The 24,680-nt window shown below is 41.5% G+C and overlaps 1 protein-coding gene across 3 annotated transcripts in view; it reads left to right on the top strand.

Moving 5' to 3' along the window:
- The window catches only part of PRIM2 (DNA primase subunit 2), a 357,737-nt gene that overhangs the window by 331,971 nt on the left and 1,086 nt on the right, over nucleotides 1-24,680 (top strand). For all 3 annotated transcript variants that reach the window (XM_021098097.2, XM_084966367.1, NM_001244164.1), the window contains 1 exon segment: nucleotides 22,455-22,523. In XM_021098097.2, coding sequence (XP_020953756.1) covers nucleotides 22,455-22,523 — 69 coding nt within the window.

Below are 24,680 nucleotides of genomic sequence, written 5' to 3'. Positions count from 1 at the left end.
ACAGCCAGAAATTTCCTTATGAGCACTGCTTTCTTTATATTCTAAAAAGTTTCATGTATTGTATTTTTGTTTTCTTTTGTCTCAAAGTAATTTCCCCTGTGATTTTTTTCCCTTGATTCATTGGTTGTTTATGAATGTGTTGTTTAATTTTTATATATTTTTTAATTTTCCAGTTTTCTTTCTGTAACTGATTTCTCATTTCAAAACAATGTGTTCAGAGAAGATGTTTTCTATAAGTTCAGTGTTTTTGAATTTATTAAGACTTACTTTGTCACCTAACATAATGGTCTGTCCTGGAGAAAGTTCCCTGTGCACTTGAGAAGAATACATAATCTGCTGTTTAGGGTACAGTGTTCCATATTTGCCTGGTATATCTAATTGGTAATAATGTTGTTCAGTTTTTTCCCCCACCCTTTGTTCTGTTGCAATATGAGTATCTAGACATAGTTCTCAATGCTACTCAGCAGGATCTCCTTGTAAATCTATTCTAAGTTGTGTCTGATAACCCCAAGCTCCCGATCCCTCCCTCTCCCTCCCTCTCCCGTCGGGCAGCCACAAGTCTATTCTCCAAGTCCATGATTTTCTTTTCTGAGGAGATGTTCATTTGTGCTGGATATTAGATTCCAGGTATAAGTGATATCATATGGTATTTATCTTTGTCTTTCTGACTCATTTCACTCGGTATGAGACTCTCTAGTTCTATCCATGTTGCTGCAAATGGCATTATGTCATTCTTTTTTTATGGCTGAGTAGTATTCCATTGTGTATATATACCCCATCTTCCTAATCCCATCATCTGTTGATGGACATTTGGATTGTTTCCATGTCCTGGCTATTGTGAATAGTGCTGCAATGAACATGTGGGTGCATGTGTCTCTTTTAAGTAGAGTTTTGTCTGGATATATGCCCAAGAGTGGGATTGGGGGGGTCATATGGAAGTTCTATGTATAGATTTCTAAGGTATCTCCAAACTGTTCTCCATAGTGGCTGTACCAGTTTCCATTCCCACCAGCAGTGTAGGAGGGTTCCCTTTTCTCCACAACTCCTCCAGCACTTGTTCTTTGTGGACTTATTAATGATGGTCATTCTGACTAGTGTGAGGTGGTATCTCATGGTAGTTTTGATGTGCATTTCTCTTATAATCAGTGATGTTGAGCATTTTTTCATGTGCTTGCTGGCCATCTGTATATCATCCTTGAAGAACAGAGTAACTTGATCCCCATGCTGTACAGCAGGAAAAAATATAAAAAAATAAAAAATAAAAATGAATAAAATAAAATTGCACACCAAAAAATCAAACACCTGGGAATAAACCTTACCAAGGAGGTAAAAGACATATTCTTAAAAATTATAAAACATTAATCAAGGAAATTAAAGAAGATGTAAAGAAATACAAAGATATTCCATGCTCCTGGGTTGGAAAAAATAATATTGTAAAAATGGCCATACTATTCAAAGCAATCTACAGATTCAATGCAATCCCTATCAAATTACCCATGACATTTTTCGCAGAACTAGAACAAACAATCCATAAATTTATATGGAACCACAAAAGACCCAAAATTGCCACAGCAATTCTGAGGAACAAACATCAAGCAGGAGGCATCACTCTCCCAGATTTCAGGCAATATTACAAAACCACAGTCATCAAGACAGTGTCGTACTGGTACCAAAACACACAGACAGACCAATGGAATAAAATAGAGAACCCAGAAATAAACCCAGACACCTATGGTCAATTAATCTTTGACAAAGGAGGCAAGAATATCAAATGGGAAAAAGTCAGTCTATTCAGGAAGAATTGCTGGGAAACCTGGACAGCTGCATGCAAATCAATGAAACTAGAACACACCCTCATACCATGCACCAAAATAAACTCAAAATGGCTGAAAGACTTAAATAGAAGACAAGGCACCATCAAACTCCTGGAAGAGAACATAGGCAAGACATTCTCTGACATCAACCTTACAAATGTTTTCTCAGGTCAGTCTCAGAAAGCAACAGAAATAAAAGCAAAAATAAACCAATGGGACCTAATCAAATGGACAAGCTTTTGCACGGCAAAGGAAACCAAAAAGACAACTTACAGACTGGGAGAAAATAGTTTCAAACGAGGCCACTGACAAGGGTTTAATCTCTAGAATATACAAACAACTTATAAAACTCAACAGCAAAAAAGCCAACAACCCAATTGAAAAATGGGCAAAAGGCCTGAATAGACATTTCTCTAAGGAAGATAATACAGATGGCCAATAAGCACATGAAAAAATGCTCAATATCCCTGATTAAAATAATAGAGAAATGCAAATCAAAACCACCATGAGATATCACCTCACACCAGTCAGAATGGCCATCATTAATAAGTCCACAAAGAACAAATGCTAAAGAGCGTGTGGAGAAACTGTTGGTGGGAATGTAAGCTGGTACAACCACTATGGAGAACAGTTTGGGGATACCTTAGAAATCTATACATAGAACTTCCATATGACCCCGCAATCCCACTCTTGGGCATATATCCAGACAAAACTTTCCTTGAAAAAGACACATGCACCTGCATGTTCATTGCAGCACTACTCACAATAGCCAAGACATGGAAGCAACCCAAATGTCCATCGAAAAATGATTGGATTAGGAAGATGTGTATATACACAATGGAATACTACTCAGCCATCAAAAAGAACAAAATAATGCCATTTGCAGCAACATGGATGGAACTAGAGACTCTCATACTGAGTGAAGTAAGTCAGAAAGAGAAAGACAGATACCATATGATATCACTTTTATCTGTTATCTAATATCCAGCACACATGAACCTTTCCACAGAAAAGAAAATCATGGACTTGGAGAATAGACTTGTGGATGTCAAGGGGGAGAGGGAGGGAGTGGGATGGATGGGGTGCTTGGGGAAAAAAAATCATTATATAAAAAATAAAAATAGAACAGTCCTTTTAAAAAAAATAATGTTGTTCAGATTCTCTTTCTTTGTAGATGATCTGTCCAGTTGTTGTGCCTGTTTATGAAGGTGGGGTAATAAAGCTTCCAACTGTTGTTGTAAGCTGTCTGGTACTAACTTCAGTTCTTTTGACCTTTGCATCATGTATTCTGTTTTCCAGTGCGTATATGTTTGTAATTATTCCATCTTCCTGATGGATTGACCCTTTTATCGGTGTATAATGCCCTTTTTGTCTCTTATGACATTCTTTTGACTTAAAATCTGTTTTGCCTGAGGTTAGTATGGCCATCCTAGCTCTCTTTTGGTTCCTGTTTTCATTGATGAGGTTTTCTATCCTTTCACTACCTGTTTTGTCTTTGGATCTAAACTAAGTCTCTTGTAGAGAGCAGATAGTTTGATTATATAATTTTATCCATTTTCTACTCTCTGAGGTTAGAGAGTTTATTTACGGTTAAAGTAATTACTGATAAGGATTCACTTTCGTCATTTTGCCATTTGATTTCCGTGTGACATAATATCTTTTGTCCCTCAATTCCTCCATTACTACCTTCTTTTGTGATTGATATTTTTTGCAGTGTACTGTTTCAATTTTCTTCATTTCCTTTTTTGTATATATATTTTTAGTTATTTTCTTAGTGGTTACTCTGGGGATTGCAGTTATTATTTTAAGCTTATTTCAGTTCGTACCAGCTTACTCTGTAGTGTACACAAACTCTGCTTCTGCTCTCTCTGTTCCCTTTATATTGTTGACACAAATTAACATCTTTATACATTATGTACCTGTGAACATTGATTTATAAGTATTACTTTATGCATTTGCTTTTTAATAATATTGAAGTAAGAGAGGACTTGCATATCAAAAATATAATACTCCTGGCCTTTCTATGTCTAGTAGTGACCTTTACCTCTGTCCTCTGTCTTCATTTGGCTTGAGTAACTGTCTGGTAACCTTCATTTTGCCCTGAAGGCCCCTCCCTGTTCCCTTAGAGCAGATCTGCTCACAACAGACTCCCTCAGCTTTTGTTCATCTGGGAACGTACTGATTTTGCCTTCATCTTTAAAGGATAGTTTTGTCGGACACACCCATCTTGGTGGACAGTTTTAGTCTTGGAGGGAGATGTGTTGTCCTGCTTCCTTCCCATACGGAGAAGCTGCTCTCGCTCCTGCTCTCCCCCGGGCTCCAGTCCGTGTTCTCTCCTGTCCCCTTCTTTTCAGTGTTTCTCTGCAGTGTGTCTCCGCTTCTCTCCACGTCTGTCCTCCCAGGAGCTGGTGGAGCTGTTCGGATGTGTAGGTGTACATCTCCCATCAAGTCAGAGAGTGTTGCATCCATTTTTCCTTCAGCTGTTCTTTGTGCCCCTTTCAGTCTCTTCCTCCGGGGGCTCCCTTCCTCCTGGGTGTCCCTTGTGTGTCTGTTGGGGCACCTGTCCTACCCTTGTCTTTGGCTGTGTTCATAGTTCTTCATTTTTCATGCGTTCTACTCTTCAGGCTGGATGATCTCAACTGACCTACTTCCAAGTTTGCTGGTTCTTTTGTCTGCCTGTTGAAACTGGCTGTTGTTTTTCATTTCAGTTATAATTTTCAGCTCCAGAATTCCTCTCTGGTTCTTTTTTATAATTTTATTCTCTTTATTGCTGTTTTCTGTTTGTTAAGACATCATCTTTCTGGTTTCTTATAACTTATGGTCTGTAGTATCTTTTAGCTCTTTGAGGGTAGTTAAGACAGTTGATTTAGGAGTTCCCATCGTGGCTCAGTAGTTAACAAATCCGACTAGGAACCATGAGGTTGTGAGTTCGATCCCTGGCCTTGCTTAGTGGGTTGAGGATCTGGCATCGCCGTGAGCTGTGGTGTAGGTTGCAGACACAGCTCAGATCCCGCATTGCTGTGGCTGTGGCATAGGCCGGCAGCTACAGCTGCCATTAGACCCCTAGCCTGGGAACCTCCATATGCCACAAGAGTGGCCCTAGAAAAGGCAAAAAGACCAAAAAAAAAAAACAGCTGATTTAAGGTCTTTTCTGGTGAGTCCAACTTCTGTGCTTCTTGGGGACAGTCTGTATTATTTCTCCTGTGAGTGGGCCCTACTTTCTTGTTTCTTTCCATGCTTTATAATACTTTCTAGAAAACTGGACATTTCAGGTTGCTGATGCTGGAAGCCTGACTTTTTTTGTGCCTGGTCTGGGCTGTCCACTTTAGAGCCACTAGCTACGTGGTGACTATTTAGCACTGAAGCTTGGCTGGTCCACACCGAGGTGCACTGCAGGCAGTGGTGTGTTTTTTGGTAAACCAGCTCTGTTTCGTAAGTACTCTTGCTGTGACTGATGTCAGGCGACCAGTGTGATGTTACAAACCCTAACTTGAAAGGGGATGTGCACAGTCCACTGCAAAAAGCCAGCGGCATCGCTCCAGCGCTTTGCCTGGTTGTAAGATACACTCCAGGATGCTATCAAGTGGTATGAAAAAGTGCTGTAAACTCACTTAGTAGTGATAGTTTTATATCCATTACATGTTGAAATGATGGTAAACAATGTTTGTTTAAATAAGATATATTAGTAAAATTAATTTCATGTTTCTTTTTACCTTTTTAATTGTAGCTAGAGAAAATTTTAAATTACAGATATCACTCGTATTTCCACTGGAGAGTATTGCTCTAAATACTTGTGACTATTGAGTATTAGAGTGATTAGGTTCTATTTCTGTGTCATATTTTAATATTTACTTCTAGCATACAGTTGTGTTTGACCTATTATAGCCAATATTTACTTTTACATGTTGACCCATAAATGGGCACAAATAAGACTACGGATTTTTCAAGGTTTTTAATTAAAATGATGCATTATTTACAAATATAATTCCATCCTTGTATTGTTTAAACTGTCTTTTCATTTCTCAATTTAATTTTTTTAGCAGAGGAAGAAAATATGTTTCAGGAATTTTACCCAGCATAACTATCAATGATTATTTTAAATCTAATTGATGCTTCCAAGAAAATTAAGTGATAGTAAAACCTTGAAATATGGAGAAATGTATGCTCTTAATACTTTTTGAGAGGCAAGTTAACTTCTCTTTTTCACAGTCCAGAAATTCTTAAGAATTTAGTGACCATATGAAATCTAAAACTGGTAAATGCATTTTAATGAAGAAATCTTTCCAAATGGACAATTTCAAAGACTTAAAAGTAATACTATGTTAAGTCACTTGGTGACTCAGTGTTCTTATAACTATGAATTACCTAAGATCCCTATGGTTTTCTTAGGTGAGGAGTTCTTATCAACACATGATGGTATCAATCTGTCCGTTCACTTTATGAAAGAGCAGCTTTTCTGTCTGTGTCACTGTCACAAGCATCTCTGCTGATTTATGAGAATTGCTGCACTTAGGTTTGCTTTTCTTAGGGATGTAGTTGGAAATGCATACATTGTTCTTGGTAAATCTTGGAACTGCATTAAGGGAAAGGTGGGAGGTTGAGCTTTAGAACTGGTGTTAGGAGGAGGGGGTGCTATTTTTGGCTTTATCATAACAATCATTAAACTCTAACTTGATTTCTCTACATATCATTCCTTTTCATAGGCTGAAGATAAATGGTCATTTGAATATTATTTAATATTGCTCAAGGTGGTTCAAAGAAGAATCACTTTGAAAGTCAAATAACTTAAGCCATTTGTTAGCCAAAGCTATTAAAGTTTTATTTTCTTTAAAAATTGCATTAAAGTGGAAAACATAGTCTTTATTAAAAGAAAATTCAGTACTCTGTTTACAGTTATGTATCTTTCTATAATTATTCTGTTACTTATACATTACATGAGAAGTTTCTGCTATCTGTAGAGGAATTTCACCAAATAGCATATGGTACTGCCACTGAACGATATTTGTAATAAACCCCAGCCTGCCTAACCATGAACACAGAACTATTCTCCTACCTTAGTTCTGTTTCATGATCAGTTCTATAGACTATGCTCCCAAAGGGCCCTGCCCCCTTTGTTTTTGAGAAGTAAACTTAAAGAATCCAGAAAATTAAGCGGTTAATGTTTGTTCGTAAGGCAAGTGTTTCAGATTCTTAGTCTGCTTAGCATCAAGCCATTTCAGACTTCTTGGTAGTGTTTACCATCAATTTACAACGCAGTGCTTGTTCAACAAAGTTTCTACTCATATATATAAATCTGTATGTGTATAAATATGTATATTTTTTTTTGTGTGTCTTTTTTTGCCATTTCTTCGGCCGCTCCCGCGGCATATGGAGGTTCCCAGGCTAGGGGTCTAATTGCAACTGTAGCTGCCAGCCTACGCCAGAGCCACAGCAACGCAGGATCCGAGCCGCATCTGCAACCTACACCACAGCTCACGGCAACGCCGGATCGTTAACCCACTGAGCAAGGGCAGGGACTGAACCCACAACCTCATGGTTCCTAGTCGGATTCGTTAACCACTGCGCCACGACGGGAACTCCCTAAATATGTATATTTATATATAAACTTGAATATATGCTTCTGTCTTAACTTCTTAATTCTCTAGTCCTTGGAAAAACCTTTAAGTGATGGATTTTAAGTTTAGTTTCTTCAAGTTTAGTTGCTGTTTTGAATAGCATATCTGATATGATGCATCCCTTTTAATGAGTAAGATCTTTGAAAATAACTGTTAAATTAGGATAATAGTTATTTTCATCCCCTCCATGAAGATCATAGGGCATATTGATTCTGAAGTGGTGTGCTTTTATATTAGGCAAAAAAAATGGGACAGTCACAGCACAGTGGTGATCATCGAGTCAGTTGCTGGGTTGTGGTCTGACCGGACTTTTCTCCATCCCTCCAAGCCCTTGACACGACTCTCGCCTGCTGCCCTCGCCTCCCCCTTCTCCTTCTCCCCTCAGCCTTCTCTTTCCCTCCCCCTATTTCAAGTTCATGTAATGGTTGGTGTTCCCTCAAGGCTTATTAACCCAAATGTTGAATGTATTTTTAATGATTCAGAACCTTTATTCAGGTACAGTAGTAAAAAGACAATGAGAAATTTTCAATAGTAGAGTATCTGTGTTGTTGGGGAAAAAACATAATAAGGGAGTAATGTAGCATGATTACTGAACTTGAGTGTTACGCACCTTTCTGAAAGCCTCTCTTCTCTGTGGAATTTAGCTGACTTGCTGGACTATCTCAGGATTCATGAGGCGTGGCATAGGATACTTGCCTAACTGGAGAGGGTTACAATTTTAATCACATTCTCCAAGGCATCCCAAAGGCCTAAATTTGCTCTAAGCATTCTTTTTTGAATGTGTTTGCATATGTACATGAAGAACAGATTTAAGTAACATGACCAGAACAATATCTGATAGAGACATAGGTGTGATGGTGGTTATCGTCCCTTCTCTGCTCACCTTTTTCCCATCCCTCTCCCTGCAAAGGCAGACCCACCCACGTGGTGTGAGACGTGCTCTCAGGGTCAGGGCCTGCCATGGAGGAAGCAGGGAGGACTGAGCAGGACAGCGGTCCCCAGGCAGTCCCTACGTGGTCCCACAAGGGGCTCTGCGTGAGGGGCGATGAGCCTGCAGAGCAGCCCTTATGGAACCAGGGCTCCAGACCTCCTGCCCACAGGGCCAGGCTGCCCTCAGAGGCAGCTTGCTTAGCCAGCCAGCTTCTGTGGCACATGCTTAGTCGCCCATGCCCTCTGCCCTTGGGAGATGTGTGCCCTGGTCCTGGGGGCCTTGGGTCCTTTGTGCTGCCTCCTGGGAGAGCAGACAGGCCAGGATCTGGTACCCTCCTCTCCCCATCGGCCACATGCAGGGTGTTCCCCGGCCCCCTCTCCTTCAGGAGTCCCTCCCGCTGATGCCCGGTCATCTTTCTGATAGGCCTCCCCTTTCTGCCCACCCAGGGACGTGTCTCCTGCACGTTGTCCCATCTGAGCTGCCCTGACCCCCTCTGCCTTGATTGCTGTGATTCAGAGTCATGCCTGGTTCTGCCCCGCTGCAGCGCCCTGTGCTCTCCTGGTTGGGTCAGCGCTGTTTCGTACTGTTTCTTGTCTTCTCCCCTCCAGACTGTCTTTGTGGCCTAATCCTCCCCAAGGGCACAAAAGATAGCTTTCACCTCCATAAACCCAGTCGTGGAGCACCGTGCATGTTGCTAAGTTTTCACTATGTTTAAATCTGGAAGCAGAAAGATGATTAAGAAACTGTGTTAGAGCTTTAGGTCTCATGGCATTAAAAGGCGCGATATAATGAAGTATGGTAAGTGCTTTAAAAAGTTATTCTAAGTGCCTGCCAAAGAGTTGGTGGAAAGATCTGCTGAGGGCGGGGGGCCAAGAGGTAGTGCTCCGCGGAGGAAGCGATGTCTGGATTGAGTGTGGAGGTGGAGTAGGAGTCAGGCCTAGCCAGTGAAGGAGAAGGTGTCATTCAGCGTCAGCAAATGACTGTATCCCAGCTGCTACTCAAGACCCAGAACTAACAAGACCCTCCGCCTGGGAGGTGACAGTCCAGTGGGGAGGCAAGCACGTGGAGTTGCAGCGCTCAGGATGTGTTCTGAGGAGCCCTGGTCCTGGGAGAGCCATGGAAACAGGTTCTGGGGACAGACGTGAGAAACACCACCCTGGAGAGTCCTACCCTACACAAACTTAGGAAATACTGGACTAACCCAAATGGAACAGTGACCCTCTGAGTCTCTCTAGAACTCTGGGAGTTGAAGTACCTAACAGCACACTTGGGAGAAGCCAGATGGAGTATGAGGATCGGGGGCCCGGGGCGGGGGGGGCAGTGGGGAGACAGGACTGATGACCCCAGCCTTGTGAGCTTTCGGGACCGGGTTAGGATGAAGTTTCAGGGGAGTTATTAGGGTAGTGGCTTGGGAGCTGTCTTGAATGAGGAAGGGGTCCAGCAAGAAGCTTGGCCATAAAAGGGAATGGTGAGGGCCTGACTGTTGGATGTGGGGAGGGGGGGAGAGGATGAGTTTTAAAGACTCTGGGAGGTAGAATCAATTCAGTCAGATAACTGTGTTTACAGACAATGAAGAGTGAGTCAGAAAACTTCTTGGCAAATAATGTGTTCAGAAGTGTCCTAGACTCAGCATCCTGACTGCCTTTTCTTTCATCTTTGAAATAAAGGAGGGTTGGGAATGCAGTAGAAAAGTATCAGCAAATACTTACTCTTGAGAGGTGGACTTTTTAAGGAAGAAACAAGTTTATGATCACTTTTGAATACAACAGAATACAACCTTCAGTTAGAGAAGGTTGAGCTGTGTGTTGGGTGGTGAGGGCAGCGTACTGAGCTGTGCTGCTGCTCCCTGAGGCCAAGGGGTGGGGGTGGGACACCGCCTGCTGCTGGACAGTCCCCTGGACCTCACGGTAGGCACGGAACAAAGGCACAAGGCAGTGTCATCTGGATTTCTTTTTCATATATGTATGTTGTGTATAAATATAAAGGTAGCATTTCCCACCAGTACTTTGTATCACGTGCTTGTCATCCAGCTGTGAGAAAAATGTGACCCTGTTTGCTCTCTGTCCCCCTGCAAGGATGAAGGTAAGCCATTTCTATAGGATTCCAAACCCAAACAGTAATCTGCCTTGAGGATGAAATAGTCAATGTAATGTAATTAATGCTTCTGCCAAACTTAGCAAATACAGATATGATGAACCCTTTCTTGTAAAGATGACAAGCTGCATTGTTTTTTTTAAAAAAAAAAAAAAGGAGTTCCCTGGTGGCTCAGTGGGTTAAGGACCTGGTGTTGTCACGGCTGTGGCACAGGTTCAATCCCTAATAGAAACTTCCTCACGCTTGCTATGGCAAAAAAAAAAAAAAAGCAAGCCATCTAATATTCTTCCTGATGGACTTTAGTGAGCTGATAAATAGTTTAAAATATAGAGAAAAAAAGTTATTATGAGTTACCAAAATATAGTAGTTTGATGCCACTCCTTAGCCTTTGACTACTCAGGTACTACTTAGAACAACAAATGGATTGTTACTCTTGACATTTTGTACTTTAGCCTAGAAATGTGGGCATTAAAAACCAAATTGCCATTTGAGCAATATTCTTAGATTCATAGGAACTTTTTCTTTAAATGGTAAGCTTGAGTTTTCAAATAAGCCTTTGTTCAAATGGTGTAATTATATTTTTCTAAAGAAGAGTTAGGAAACTTCTAGCCCAGACATCCGAATTGGCACTTGACTTGGTTTCCTCCTTAAAGAACTGTTCTTTGGGTATTAACGTTGGATTGGGAGGAAACCAGGGTGAGCTCAGGGTCTCCCAGGGTGGACTGTAGCCCCTGGATGGGAGTTCCTGTCTTTGCTGGGTGTGCAGGGCCACTGGCTGTGGGCCGCGCAGGGGTGTTCCCAGGCCGCGCAGGTAGCAAGCTGGGGGCTCCATCTTACTGAGCATGTTTCTCTGGCTTTCTGCATTCCCCTCCCCAACACTCCCCCACCCCCGACACCCGCTTCTTTCATCTTGCTATTTACTTTCTCTTGTCTCCCTACATTCCTTCCTCTTGAAGGGTTTCCAGCTCTGTGTGTATGTCCCTTACCTGTTCTCTCTAAAACCCTCCCTCTGGCCGGTCCTGCCTTGGGGAGCTGGCCCTTCAGAAGCTCTGCTGGAGAAACAGACCTCGTCCAAAAGGTCATACTGTTGCCCACCACATCTTCTTCATTTGGGCTTCTCTACAGAATTTTTTTTCTTGAAAAAATTCTAATGTCACATTCACCACACACCCAACATAAAAACATACACATAAGCAAGCATATTATGAACGAACTCGTAACCCTCACATGCCAAAAAGCATATTTGAAAGGAAAAAACAAGGCTAGATAGGTAAGGTCAAAATTAATATGTTGTAAAATATCACCACACCCCGTAGTCCTTCATTCCTGAGAAAACATAAGACAAAAATTTCTGTTGCAGAGAAAAGCAGACCACTTGCAGGTGGACCTGGTACCTTTCTCAGGCCCCAGCGTCTGGCTCTAAGTTAGCGCTGTCTGTCCACAGCTCTGGGACACACACTTTTTTGTTAAAATGGAGCCCTTTAAAAAAAGGTTACTTGAATTATGACTACACAAAAAATTAAAATTCTGAATGAGCCCAACCGTGAGACTGTGGGTTTCAGGAAGTACAGGTGGCTCCGTAATGACAGCCCTCAGCATTTCAGCCATCACCTAGGCCAGCCCTGCCAGCCTTCCCGTCGTGTCTTTGTGGACACAGACATGTAAGTGCTTCACTTTGGGACAAGCGGCCAGTCCTTCCTGGGGTGTGTAAGCAGGTTGTAGAGAGGGAAGCTTAGACTCCAAATCTGTTCCACAACCTCCCTCCCTCGGGCATCTGTCTTTCTTGGATTTTGGTGTTTCTTTGCCATGTTTGTATTTTTTGCTCCTATTTCCCAAACTAAATGTTAGTGTCTTTCTGACACCTCAGCTCTCCTTTCCCTTCCTTTGGTTTTCCACCCTGGAGTCATTCAGCACCAACCTCAACATAGACGTACCTGTAGGGTATCTTAATACAATGTTTGCGGTGGATGTTTCTGTCAGAAGTCAGGAAAGGAGGTGCAGAGACTGAATCGGGTTGCATGCTGCATAGATAGTATAGTAGTAGACTTACTTATGAGAAGGTCCAGGTCAGCAGAGGTGGGCAGCTGAGATGCTGCTGACACTGGGGGCTTCAGGCACATGCTCAGCATTACTGCATAAGAGCCTCCATTAGTTAGTCACATTGCTGAGTGACTGGTGAGTGTTATTTGTGGTATTTCAAATTTATTTTACATAATGGTGTTCACTGATATGTGGGCATTTTACTGACTTTTGGGAGCCAAGAATTTGGGAGTAGGTCATGCTTTACTCCAGGAGACTGGAATACAGGCTCTGATGGGTCATTTTCACGTAGAACAGCTGTTTTTCAAAAACAGTTCATGGCCATTAAGTGGAAAATGCTTCTGTCCCAAATATGACCCTTCTCACTGCCAGGACTGTTGACACCTGGTCCCAGCCTCCCTCATGTGTTCCCTGGATTCTTGCAATGAGCTCACTCCCTGCCACCACCCCCTCAGGCTCTTGCCAGCATAGCAGGCAGATTATCCAGTTAAAAATGTAGGGAGTTTTCAATTTGACTCAATGGGATCTGCAACCCTCGGATTTGATCACTGGCCTGGGAGCTCCATATGCTGTGGGGAGGCCTTAAAAAAAAAAAAAAAAGGTAAGTCCTTTGTGTTTAGGACACAGCAGTAGCTCCCATTCCATTTGGGAAAAAACCAAACTTCATTGAATGGTGCAAGGCCCTTCTCTTTTCTTTTCCTGTTGTTTTTTTAAAAATAGTTGATTAACAATGTTCTGTCAGTTTCTGCTGTTTAGCAAAGTGAACCAGTTATACATTTGTATACAATTTTCTCACATTATCCTACATCATGTTCCATCACAAGTGATTAGATATAGTTCCCTGTGTTGTACAGCAGGACCTCATTGCTTATCCACTCCAAATGCTATAGGTTGCTTCTACCAACCCCAGACTTCAGTCCATCACACTCCCTTCTCCCTTAGAAACCACAGATTTGTTCTCTATGTGCATGGGTTTGTTTTGTAAATAGGTTCATTTGTGCCATATATTAGATTCCACATATAAGTGCTATCATATGGTATTTGTGTTTCTCCTTCTGACTTCACTTAGTCTCTAGTTCCATCCATGCTGCTGCAAATGGCATTATTTTGTTCTTTTTGATGACTGAGTAGTATTCCATTGTGTATATATACCACACCTTCTTAATCCATTCACCTGTGGACATTTAGGTTGTTTCCATGTCTTGGCTATTGTGAATAATGCTGCAGTGAACATAGGGGTGCATGTGTCTTTTTCCATGAAAGTATTGTCTGGATATATGCCCAGGAGTGGGGTTGCTGGGTCATATGGTAGTTCTATATTTAGTTTTCTGAGTTACCTCCATACTGTTTTCCACAGTGGTTGTACCAATTTACATTCCCACCAACAGTGAAGGGGGGTTCTCTTTTCTCTATCCACACCCTCTCCAGCATTTTTTATTTGTTGACTTGTTAATGATGGCCATTCTGACTGGTGTGAGGTGGTACCTCACTGTAGTTTTGATTTGCATTTCTCTAATAATTAGTGATGTTGAATATTTTTTCATGTGCAGCTTGGCCATCTGTATGTCTTCCTTGGAGAAATGTCTCTTCAGGTGTTCTGCCCATTTTTCAATTGGGTCATTTTTTTTTTCTTGTTGTATAAATTATATATTTTAGAGATTAAGCCCTTGTGGGTTGTGTCAGTTGAAACTATTTTCTCCCATTCCATAAGTTGTCTTTTTTTTAATGGTTTCTTTTGCTGTGTAAAAGCCTGTCAGTTTGGTTAGGTCCCATTTGTTTATTTTTGTTTTTATTTTTATTGCCTTATGAGACTGACCTAAGAAAACATTTGTAAGGTTAATGTCAGAGAATGTTTTGCCTATGTTCTCTTCTAGGGGTTTCATGGTGCGTTGTCTTATGTTTAAGTCTTTAAGCCATTTTGAGTTAATTTTTGTGCATGGTGTGAGGGTGTGTTCCAGTTTAATTGATTTACACGCAGCTGTCCAGTTTTCCCAGCACCACTAGTTGAGGAGACTCTCTTTTTCCCATTGTATATTCTTGCCTCCTTTGTCGAAGATTAATTGACCATTGGTGTCTGGATTGATTCCTGGGTTCTCTATTCTATTCTATTGGTCTGTTTGTCTCTTTTGGTACCAGTACCACACTGTCTTAATTACTGTAGCTTTGTAATATTGTCTGAAGTCTGAGAGAGTTATGCCTTCTGTTTGGTTTTTGTTCTTCAGGATACTTTGGCAATTCTGGGTCTTTTATGGTTCCATATAAATGTTTGGATTGTTTGTTCTAGTTGTGTGCAAAATGTCATGGGTAATTTGACAGGGATTGTATTGAATCTGTAGATTGCTTTGGGTTAGTATAGCCATTTTAATGATATTAATTCTTCCAATCCAGGAGCATGGAATATCTTTCCATTTCTTTTAATTCTCTTTAATTTCTTTGATTAATGTTTTATAGTTCTTAGCATATAAGTCTTTCACCTCTTGGGTCAGGTTTATTCCTAGGGATTTAATTTTTTTGACTGAGATTTTTGAAAGGTATTGTATTTTTCTTCTCATATTTCATTGTTAGTATGCAGAAATGCAACTGATTTCTGAATGTTAATCTTGTATCCTACTTTGCTGAATTCATTGATCAGTTCGAGTAGTTTTTGTGTGGAGTCCTTAGGGTATTCTATGTATTGTATCATGTCATCTGCATAGAGTGACAGTTTTACCTCTTCTTTTCCAGTTGGATACCTTTTTTTTCCTTTTTTTTTGTCTGATTGCTATGGTTAGGACTTCCAATACTATGTTGAATAAATGTGGAGAGAGTGGGCATCCTTGTCTTGTTCCAGATTTTAGCAGGAAGGCTTTCTTTCACCTTTTCTCCATTGAGTATTACATTGGCTGGGTTTGTCATAAATGGCTTTTATTATGATTAACATGTGTTCCCTCTATATCCACTTTGGTAAGAGTTTTTATGATGAATGGATGTTGCATTTTGTCAGATGTTTTTTCTGCGTCTACTGAGATGATCATGTGGTTTTTTACTTTTCTTTTGTTAATGTAGTGTATGACATTGACTGATTTGTATATGTTGAACCATCCTTGTGAAATTGGGATGAATCCCACTTGGTAGTGGTGTATGATCTTTTTTATATGTTGCTGGATTCAGTTGGCTAAAATTTTGTTGAGAATTTTTGTGTCTATATTCATTAAAGATATTGGCCTCTAATTTTCTTTTTTGGTAGTATCTTTGTCCGGTTTTGATAACTAGGCTTCATAGAATGTCTTTGGGAGTGTTCCTTCTTCTTCAACCTTTTAGAAAAGTTTGAGAAGGGTGGGTATAAGTTCTTCTTTGTATGTTTGGTAGAATTTGCCTGTGAAGCCATCTGGTCCTGGATTTGTTTGTAGGAGTGTTTTTATTACATATTCAGTTTCATTTCTAGTGATCCATCTGTTCAGTTGATCTGTTTCTTCTTGATTAGGTTTTGGCAGGCTATATGTCTCTAGAAAGTTGTCCATTTCTTCTAGGTTGTTAAATTTATTGGCATTTGATTGTTCATAGTATTTTTTTCTGTATTTCTGCAGTATCTGTTGTGATTTCTCCTTTTTTGTTTCTTGAGTTCTTTCTTTCTTCTTCTTGGTGAGTCTGGCCAGAGGAGTGTCAATTTTGTTTACCCTTTCAAAGAACCAGCTCTTGGTTTTATTTTTTTTGAATCTCTATTTTATTTTATTGATTTCCTCTCTCATCTTTATGATTTCTTTCATTTTGACTTTAGGTTTTGTTTGTTCTTCTTTTTGTATTTCTTTTAGGTGGAAGGTTAAGTTCTTGATTTGAATTTTTTTTTTTTTTGCTTTTTAGAGCCGCACCCATGGCATATGGAAGTTCCTAGGCTAGGGGTCAAATCAGAGTTACAGCTGCCGGCCTACACCACAGCCACAGCTTGTGGGATCTGAGCCACATCTGCAACCTACACCACAGCTCAGAGCAACACCGGATCCTTAACCCATTGAGTGAGGCCAGCGATCTAACCTGCATCCTCATGAATCCTAGTCGTGTTTGTTTGTTAACTGCTGAGCCACGAAGGGGACGCCTTTTCTTCTTTTCTGAGGAAGGCCTGTATTGCTATGAATTTCCCTCTAAGCACTGCTTTTGCAGCATCCCATAGATTGTGAATAGTTGTATGACCACTCCATGGTCATTATCATTTGTCTTTTGAGGTATTTTTAATTTCCTTTTTGATTTCCTCATTGACTCATTTGTTTTTAGTTCAGCTTCCATGTAGTCAGTTTTTTCTCATTTCTTTTCCTGTGGTTGATTTTTAGTTTTATGCCATTGTGGTCAGAGAAGATACTTAAATAGAAATTATTTCTATACTCTTAAATTTGTTGAGGTTAGTTTTGTGCTCCAGTATGTGGTCAGTCCTTGAGAATGTTCTGTGTACACTTGAACAGAATGTATATTCTGGGAGTTCCCTTTATGGTGCAGTGGAGGCGAATCTAAGTAGTATCAGTGAAGATACAAGTTCGATCCCTGGCCTCACTTAGTGGTTCAGGGATCTGAAGTTTCTGTGAGCTGTGGTGTAGGTTGCAGACATGGCTCAGATTCCAAGTTGCTGTGGCTGTGACTGTGGCCCCAGCTATAGCTCCAATTCTATCCCTAGCCTGGGAACTTCCAAATGCCACAGGTGCAGCCCTATAAGGCAAGAAAGAAAGAAGAAACCATATTCTGATTTTTTTGGTTGTAACGTCCTGAAAATTTCATTAGGTCTCACTTTCCTATTGTGTCATTTAGGATCTCTGTTGCCTTATTGATTTTCTGTTTAGAGGATCTGTCTATCACTGTGAGTGAGGTGTTAAAGTATTCTCTTACTGTTGTTGTATTTCCATCAATTTCTCCTTTTATGTATATTAGTATTTGTTGTATATATTTGGGTGCTCCTATATTAGGGGCATATGTATTGATGAGTGTTAATATCCTCTTCTTGAATGGATCCTTTTATCATTAAATAGTGTCCTTCTTTGTCTTTCATTTAGGCCTTCATTTTAATGCCTATTTTGTCTGATATGAGTATTGCAGTTCATACTTTCCTATCTTTTCCATTCACATGAAATATCTTTTTCCATCCCATCACTCTCAATTTATGTTTCTTTGCCCTAAGGTGAGTCTCTTGTAGGCAGCATATTGTAGGCTCTTGCTTTTTATGCAGTCTACCATGGTATGTCTTTTGATTGGTGCATTCAGTCCATTGACATTTAAGGTAATTATTGATAAGTATGTATTTATTTCCATTTTAAACCTTGTTTTCCAGTTGATTCTTTGTTTCTCCTTCGTTCCTTTTTTTTTTTTTTTTTGGTTGATTTCCTTTTATTTATGCTTGTGTCCTCTTTTTAGTTTTTGTGAATGTATTGTTTGGTTTGATTTGTGGTTGCCCTGTTTTTCAAGTATGTTAATACCTTCCTATATCTGCTTGCTTTAACCTGATAGTCATATAGGCTCAAACACATCCTTAAAAAAAGTCTACATTTTCTTTACTTTCCTTCCCCACGTTTTATGATTTTGAGATCCTTTTTTTAACATCTTCATGTTTATCCTTTGCTGTTCCTTGTGTTTATCATTGCTCTTACAGTAGGTTTTCTTTTTTCTTTTTCCTCTTATATCTGTATTCTGGCTTGTTTAAGTGTTTGCTTTCCAAGTGTGATTTCCTCCATCCTATTTCTCTATTTCTCTTTACTTCTTTTTTGTTTAGAGGAGCCCATTCAGTATTTCTTTTATAATGTTTTTAGTATTGCTGTACTCTTTTAGTTTTTGTTTGTTGGAGAAATTCTTTATTTCTCCTTCTATTTTAGATGATATTCTTGCTAGGTAGAATATTCTAGGCTGCAAATTTTTTTCCTTTTAGAACTTTGAATATATCTTGCCACTCTCTTCTGGTCAGTAGTGTTTCTGTAGAGCAGTTAGCTAATAGCTTTATGCTGGGGGCAGGGGTGCAACTGTTCTCTTATAATGAACTCTTTGTTTTTCTCTTGCTGCGTTTAGATTCCTCTCTTGAATTTTTCACCATTTTTATTATATATCTTGATGTGGGCCTGTTTGGGTTCAACTTGTTTGGGGCTCTTTGTGATTCCTGTATCTTGATATTTGTATCCTTTAGATTTGGAAAGTGTTCAGCCATAATTTCTTCAAATATACTTTCAATTCCCTTTTCTTTTTACTCTCCTTCTAGAACTCCTACCATATGTAGATTGGCCTGCTTTATATCATCCCATAGGTCTCTGATATTGCTTTCATGTATTTTTCATTTGATTTTCCTTCTGCTGTCCTGATTGGGTGATTTCCATTATTCTATCTCCCAAGTCACTAATTCATTTCTCTGCATTATTTATTCTGCTCTTCATTACCTTTAACCCAATTTGCATCTCTGCAAGTGAATTTTATAATTTTTCTTGATTCTTCCTTATTTTTGCTGTCCTTTCTAAAGTTATCTGCATTACTGTTCATATCCACTCTTTTTTTTTTTTTGGGGGGGGGGGTCTTTTTGCCTTTTCTAGGGCCGCTCCCACAGCATATGGAGGTTCCCAGGCTAGGGGTCGAATCAGAGCTGTAGCCACCCGGCCTATGCCAGAGCCACAGCAACGTGGGATCTGAGCCATGTCTGCAACCTACACCACAGCTCACGGTAATGCCGGGTCCTTAACCCACTGAGCAAGGCCAGGGATTGAACGCACAACCTCATGGTTCCTAGTCGGATTCGTTAACCACTGTGCCATGATGGGAACTCCCACATCCACTCCTAATTCCTTCATATTCACCCTTAATTCCTTCAGTATTTTCACTATCTCCTTTTGAACTTGGTGTCTGTTAAACTGCATGGGTCTGTCTCATGGTTTGCTCCTTCTGGAGAATTCTCCTGTTCTTTAAACTGGAAATGGTTCCTAAGCGTTTTCATTTTGCTTATATTTTTATTTTCTGAGTTTAGGGAAAACATCTACAGTAGTCTTGGAGGACTATTTATATGGGAGAGCGCCCCTGGGTATTTTGTAAGAGCTTACGATATCCCCTCAATAGGGTGCTGCACGTGCTTCCAGGGAGGTGAGAGGCAATGAGCAGGGCTAGGAGCCAGGTCCTGGTTGCTGGGCCATTGACAGTGGCAAGGACCCACAGGAAGGTGGTGCAGGCTGCTCCTGGTTGCAGGGCCCTGGAAAGTGAAAGTGACCTTCAGGCAGGTGTAAGCGGTGCCCAGAATGTTTGCCAGTGGCAGCAGCAGGGTGAGTGAGAGCAACAATGGGGGTTGCTTGTTTTCAGTGCCTTCCTCTGTGCCGACCTCTGAGGTGACTGAGGCTTCGGGTGGTGCCTCTTCATGGACCCCAGTGGTGGTGGGCCGCACCCACCTCTGGAATCTGAGGTGACTGCGGTGGTTTGCCCCACCGCTGACTCCAGACCATGTGAGAGCTACCCTATCACACTTAGCTCACGCAGGAGGTGCCCCCACTCATAGCCTGTGCAAGAGGCACCTTGCCGCCCACAGCCTCGCTGTCTGAGAATCCACACGTGCATGTGTAAGAGAAAGATATTCATACTGCGGTCCACCCTTCCTTCACTCGCCCTCCCCAGCAGTGGCACCTTGCTTCTCCTGCATGTCCAGGCCTCCTCCTGGGTTCCCTTGGCTGTGGCCCTCCACTCCCCAGCCCTTCAGGCTGTCTCCCAACAGCCAACCCTAGTCTTCCCAGGACTGCACTCAGACTCCTTCTGAGTGTTTCGGGCTGTGGTGTCCAGGGTGGTGGTACAGATGAACTTTGTGGCTCTCTCTCTGCTTTGCCCTCCAGTCCATCTGCTGCGCTTCTCTCTTAGGCTTTGAGAAACGCCTCAGAGGTCCCTGAGGACCCTCATTTCAGCTGCTCTTCCTGTTGCTTAGGTGCCTTCGTAGGGCGCGAGTTCGTTTCCTCTTTCTTACTTCCTGACGGGCTCAGGAGTGCTGGTCCCGTCCTGATCCTCTTTCTCTTCCCATTGTTCTACGCAGTTACATGGAGGGTTTCTTGCCCTTTTTGGAGATTTAGGGTCTTTTGCCAACGTTCAGTAGATGTTCTGTGTGAATTGTCCTATGTGTAGGTGGTTTTTTTAATGTGTTTGTGGGAGAAGGTGAGCGTCACATCCTACTCCTCTGCCAGGTTGACCCTGCTCCTCATTGTTTCTGTGGCTGAGGAATTGAGAAGACGCTTAACTGGGTCGTTGCAGCTCAAGGTCACAGACTGCAGATCATAGTTTCCCAGGAGCTGCAGTCACTTTAAGGTTCAGTTCCAGGGAGGAGCTTACTTCTGTGTGCCTTCCCCACAGAAGGCTGGCTGGATGCTTCTCCAAGTGGCCTCTCGTCTACCAGGGCCTCCCTGGCAGGACAGCCTAGGACAGCCTGAGTTTGTTTATGTTTCAGAGGGGATTCCTTCAAGAGTGTGAGAGTGACTCTGATCTAACACTCGAAAATGAATTGTCCGAGGAGACGCATGTGCTGACAAAGCAGACTTTACTGGAAAAGGGGCACTGGAGCAAGAACTGCTCTGGGTAATTTATTTAGACTAAAGTTTATGTTTGAAGTCCCTGCTTCTCCAAGATTATAGTTCATAGATATTCATATATTAGTATCATTGATGTTTGCCAGTAACCCATTACATTCATCTCAAGACAGTCTGAATTGCTGTCTATGTGTAAAAACTAGTGAATATGATCTCAGAATGTTAGAATTACTTTTACACCTTTGTGACTTTCTTCACTTTAAAAATGTATAGTCATCAATTTAAAACAGATTTTTCATTTTTTTCTCTAATAATTCAAGCAAGTGAACAGGTCAAATGGGCAGACAAGCAGGACCCCAGGTGCTCTGATTGGTTGGCATTTGCTTGGGTCCTTTACGTACAATTTAATAAAAGGTGACCTGAAACTTAGAAATGTAATCTGTAAGATAGAGAAAAACATTTCTTTTAAGCATACCCTTGTATTACATGATGCCCCTCTGCCCTGTAATTTTGTGTGTATGTGTCTAAGCCTTCTCAATAATGAGACGACTTCTTGCACATTTCTTTTTGTCATAGGAAGGTCAGCCTTTTGAAAAGGGATAGAAATTAGGATTTCTCCCGACTGTCTTTTCCTTCGTTTGAGGCACTCTCTTAATTCCAGCATTTTATTGTGTTTATAAATAGGCCAGATGTATATTTTATTTATTTGCCAGGGGAGGTGATGAAACTACAAATTTCCACTGGCATTGCACCCTGCTGATAAGAGTGGGAGCTGGCACCCTCGGAAGAGATTACATGAAGTAGAACTGGAAAGCAAATTGTATTTACACAAGATAGGACGCTGTTCCTAATAGGTGTTCAGAATAGACTATTTGCTCTCATATTCTGCTGAGCTTTACTAGAAATAACTTCATTTCAAAAAAGGACAAATCTGATTGAAGGCAAAAGCATTCCCTCTGCACAGATCCTCATCCAAAGGGTTTACATTCAATTTTCCTGATGGGCACACAGCTGTAGTTTATGCTCTGTCTGTATAAACTGGTAATGTGGAAAATAAAAATCTAAATAGTATACTTGATTGCTTCATGCACCAACCATTTAGATTACTAGATTTATATCCACAATTTTGGAAGAGATGTTGCAATATGATATTCTGACAATAACTGTCAAAGTCATAATACTAGGATCTGTTTTCATCTTGTTGTCAAGGCAAAGTTATTGAAATTCACAGTTGGTAGGTCAGAAAGATCCTTACTATCTCTTGTCATCTGTGGTCTAATGCTGACCTAAACAGCTGCTGTATAATGTCAGAATTATCACAGTGTCCAGGCTGCAGGGGTACAACGTGCTACATGATTTAATGCATTTCCTGTCTGGAATGAAGATTATGAAAAGGCTGGCAATCGGGAGCTGCAGTGGTTTAGAAGAAACCTAACTTCTAATTTTTTCCTTCTCTTCCTTCCATTCATTTTAGATTTTGGATTTAGTGAAAGGCACACATTACCAGGTAGCCTGTCAGAAGTACTTTGAGGTGACACATAATGTAAGTAAATTTTTAAGCTTTTATAACCTAATTCTTTGTCTTCTGTTAACTGTGCCTTTCTTTCATTCAGGGGTTTTAGCTGCAGCAAAAGAAACCACTCCAGCTGTTTTCAGCACAAAGGGATTTATTACACGGTATTAGGTAGCTTATAAAATGTATAGAAGGGTCAGGGAATTAATTCTGGATGTCACAGAACCAGGAATATTGTCTACTTTACTGTAGCTGCCACCCACCACTCCACTTCTCAGGATGTGATCACGGGTGAGCAGGCTTTCTGGTGAAAGTTTCAGGCTTCATGACCCATGTGGCTTCTCACGGCTGCTGCCCTATAGCTGCTGTGCAGAGACAGTGTGAAGGGCAGGCTTGCTCATGCCCCAGTAAAGCTTCACTCACAAGAGCAGGTGCTGGGCCAGTGGACCTGCAGGCCTCAGGCAGCCAGCCCCCAGAACAGGTCCAGAACCAGAACCACAGGCTTCTGCCATCTTCCTTGTAGAAGATCAGGCGCTTTCACTTGTGGCCGCCACCTCATGTTACCCTGGTCTCTTTTCCACATCTCATGCTTTCCTGTTCTGCGGAACCTGGTCCACCCGGACCCCTGGCTGCAAGGGAATTGGGGAAAAGCATTTGCTTGTTACCTTGCCTTTAGCACAGAAGGCCTTGCTGGTAGGTTCTGAGAGATGTAACACATAATCACAAACACTGAGGCCTGCAGGGGCTGGCACATAACCCCAAAAGTGAAGCTGGCCAAGATGAATGCCACTGAAGCAGTCATGCTGTTAGAGGCATTCACACTGACACATTTTAAGGCCCCATGCAGGCCAGTAGCACATCTGCAAGTCAGCTTGGCCCACAGACCCCTAGTTTGCAACCACCGGTCCTGATCATGGCTTCGTAGCCCAAGATGGGTAACCAGGAGTGGACCCAGAGGGCCACGTGCCTTTCGAAACATTTTTTTTTAAGTGCATTTGTGTGTTTTGGGGGGAGCTCGGTATTTTATCAGATTTCACAGGGATCCATGACTCCCCCAAAAGATGTTGCATGTATTGAATTCATTATCAGCTACTGTGACAAGCTAAGTTTTATCATGTTTATGCTTTCTAGTTTTCATGAAATAAGTTTTCTCTTGTGCTTCCCTAACTGCAGAATTTCTATAAGGTATTTCATAGAAAAAAACATATCCTCTAACATCACTGATAATAATGAAAATAATAATGGGAGTGTCAGCCACCATCTGCAGAGCTCCTCACACAGGCCAGGCCCAGAGGTTAGTGCTCTGGACACACTGGCTTCTTTGGTCCACAGAGCAGCACCGAGCTGGACACACTCACATCCCCATTCAGAGCCTTGGGGGGTGCTGAGGGCGAGGGTCAAAGGGGCAGAGAAGACCCAGGCTGTTGAGGAATTCATCTAAAGCTTACGAACCTGACCAGGGCCACAACTGTCATTAGTGTTTTCCTGTCTAGATTCGTAGTTTACCTGACTTGCCCAGAGCACCCACACAGCCAATCACTGGGAGGCCTGGAGCTGGTCTGCTCTACCATGGGGCCAGCCCTCTTACTGTTACACCTGTTGAAAATAGTGTTTTTATTTAATAACATACAAATTTTCTTTGCAAAATTGAAAGGACTAAACATTAATAAAGTAGTAAACAACAACAAATTCTCATTAGGTGCTTTTTTAGGGTTTTTTTGGGGGGAGGGGGGCTTCCCTCACAGCATATGGATGTTCCCAGGCCAGAAACTGAATCCAAGCCACAGCTGCGACCTAAATGACAGCTATAGCAATGTCAGATCCTTAAACCCTTGAGCCACAAGGGATCTCCAGATTCTCATCGGTTTTATCAGAATAGGGCTCTCACCAGTTGAACGAATCTGGCTGGTATTTTCAGCACCAGCTTTGTACAACACTTTCCCTTATGAACTGTATTCTTTAATTTGCTTGCTCAGCTTAAGGGTTTTAATTTATGTTCTTAATTACTTGTGGGACAACCCCCCCTTCTTATTTTTTTTTCTTCTTATTTTGGGCCTCACCCTAGCACACAGAGTTCCTGGGCCAGGGATCAGATCCAAGCCACAGTTGCAACCAGGCTGGATCACCAACCCACTGTGGCGGGCCAGGGATCAAACCTGCTGCCAATCCCATTGCTTCCACACCCTT

The sequence above is a fragment of the Sus scrofa genome, chromosome 7 (assembly GCF_054392235.1).
Source record: "Sus scrofa isolate SSC_HxYL_T2T_F1_AM1 chromosome 7, Sscrofa_HxYL_maternal_Yorkshire_Landrace_v2.0, whole genome shotgun sequence".
Taxonomy (NCBI): domain Eukaryota; kingdom Metazoa; phylum Chordata; class Mammalia; order Artiodactyla; family Suidae; genus Sus; species Sus scrofa.
Note: the sequence above shows the minus strand (reverse complement) of the source record. Positions and strands in the feature narration are given on the sequence as shown.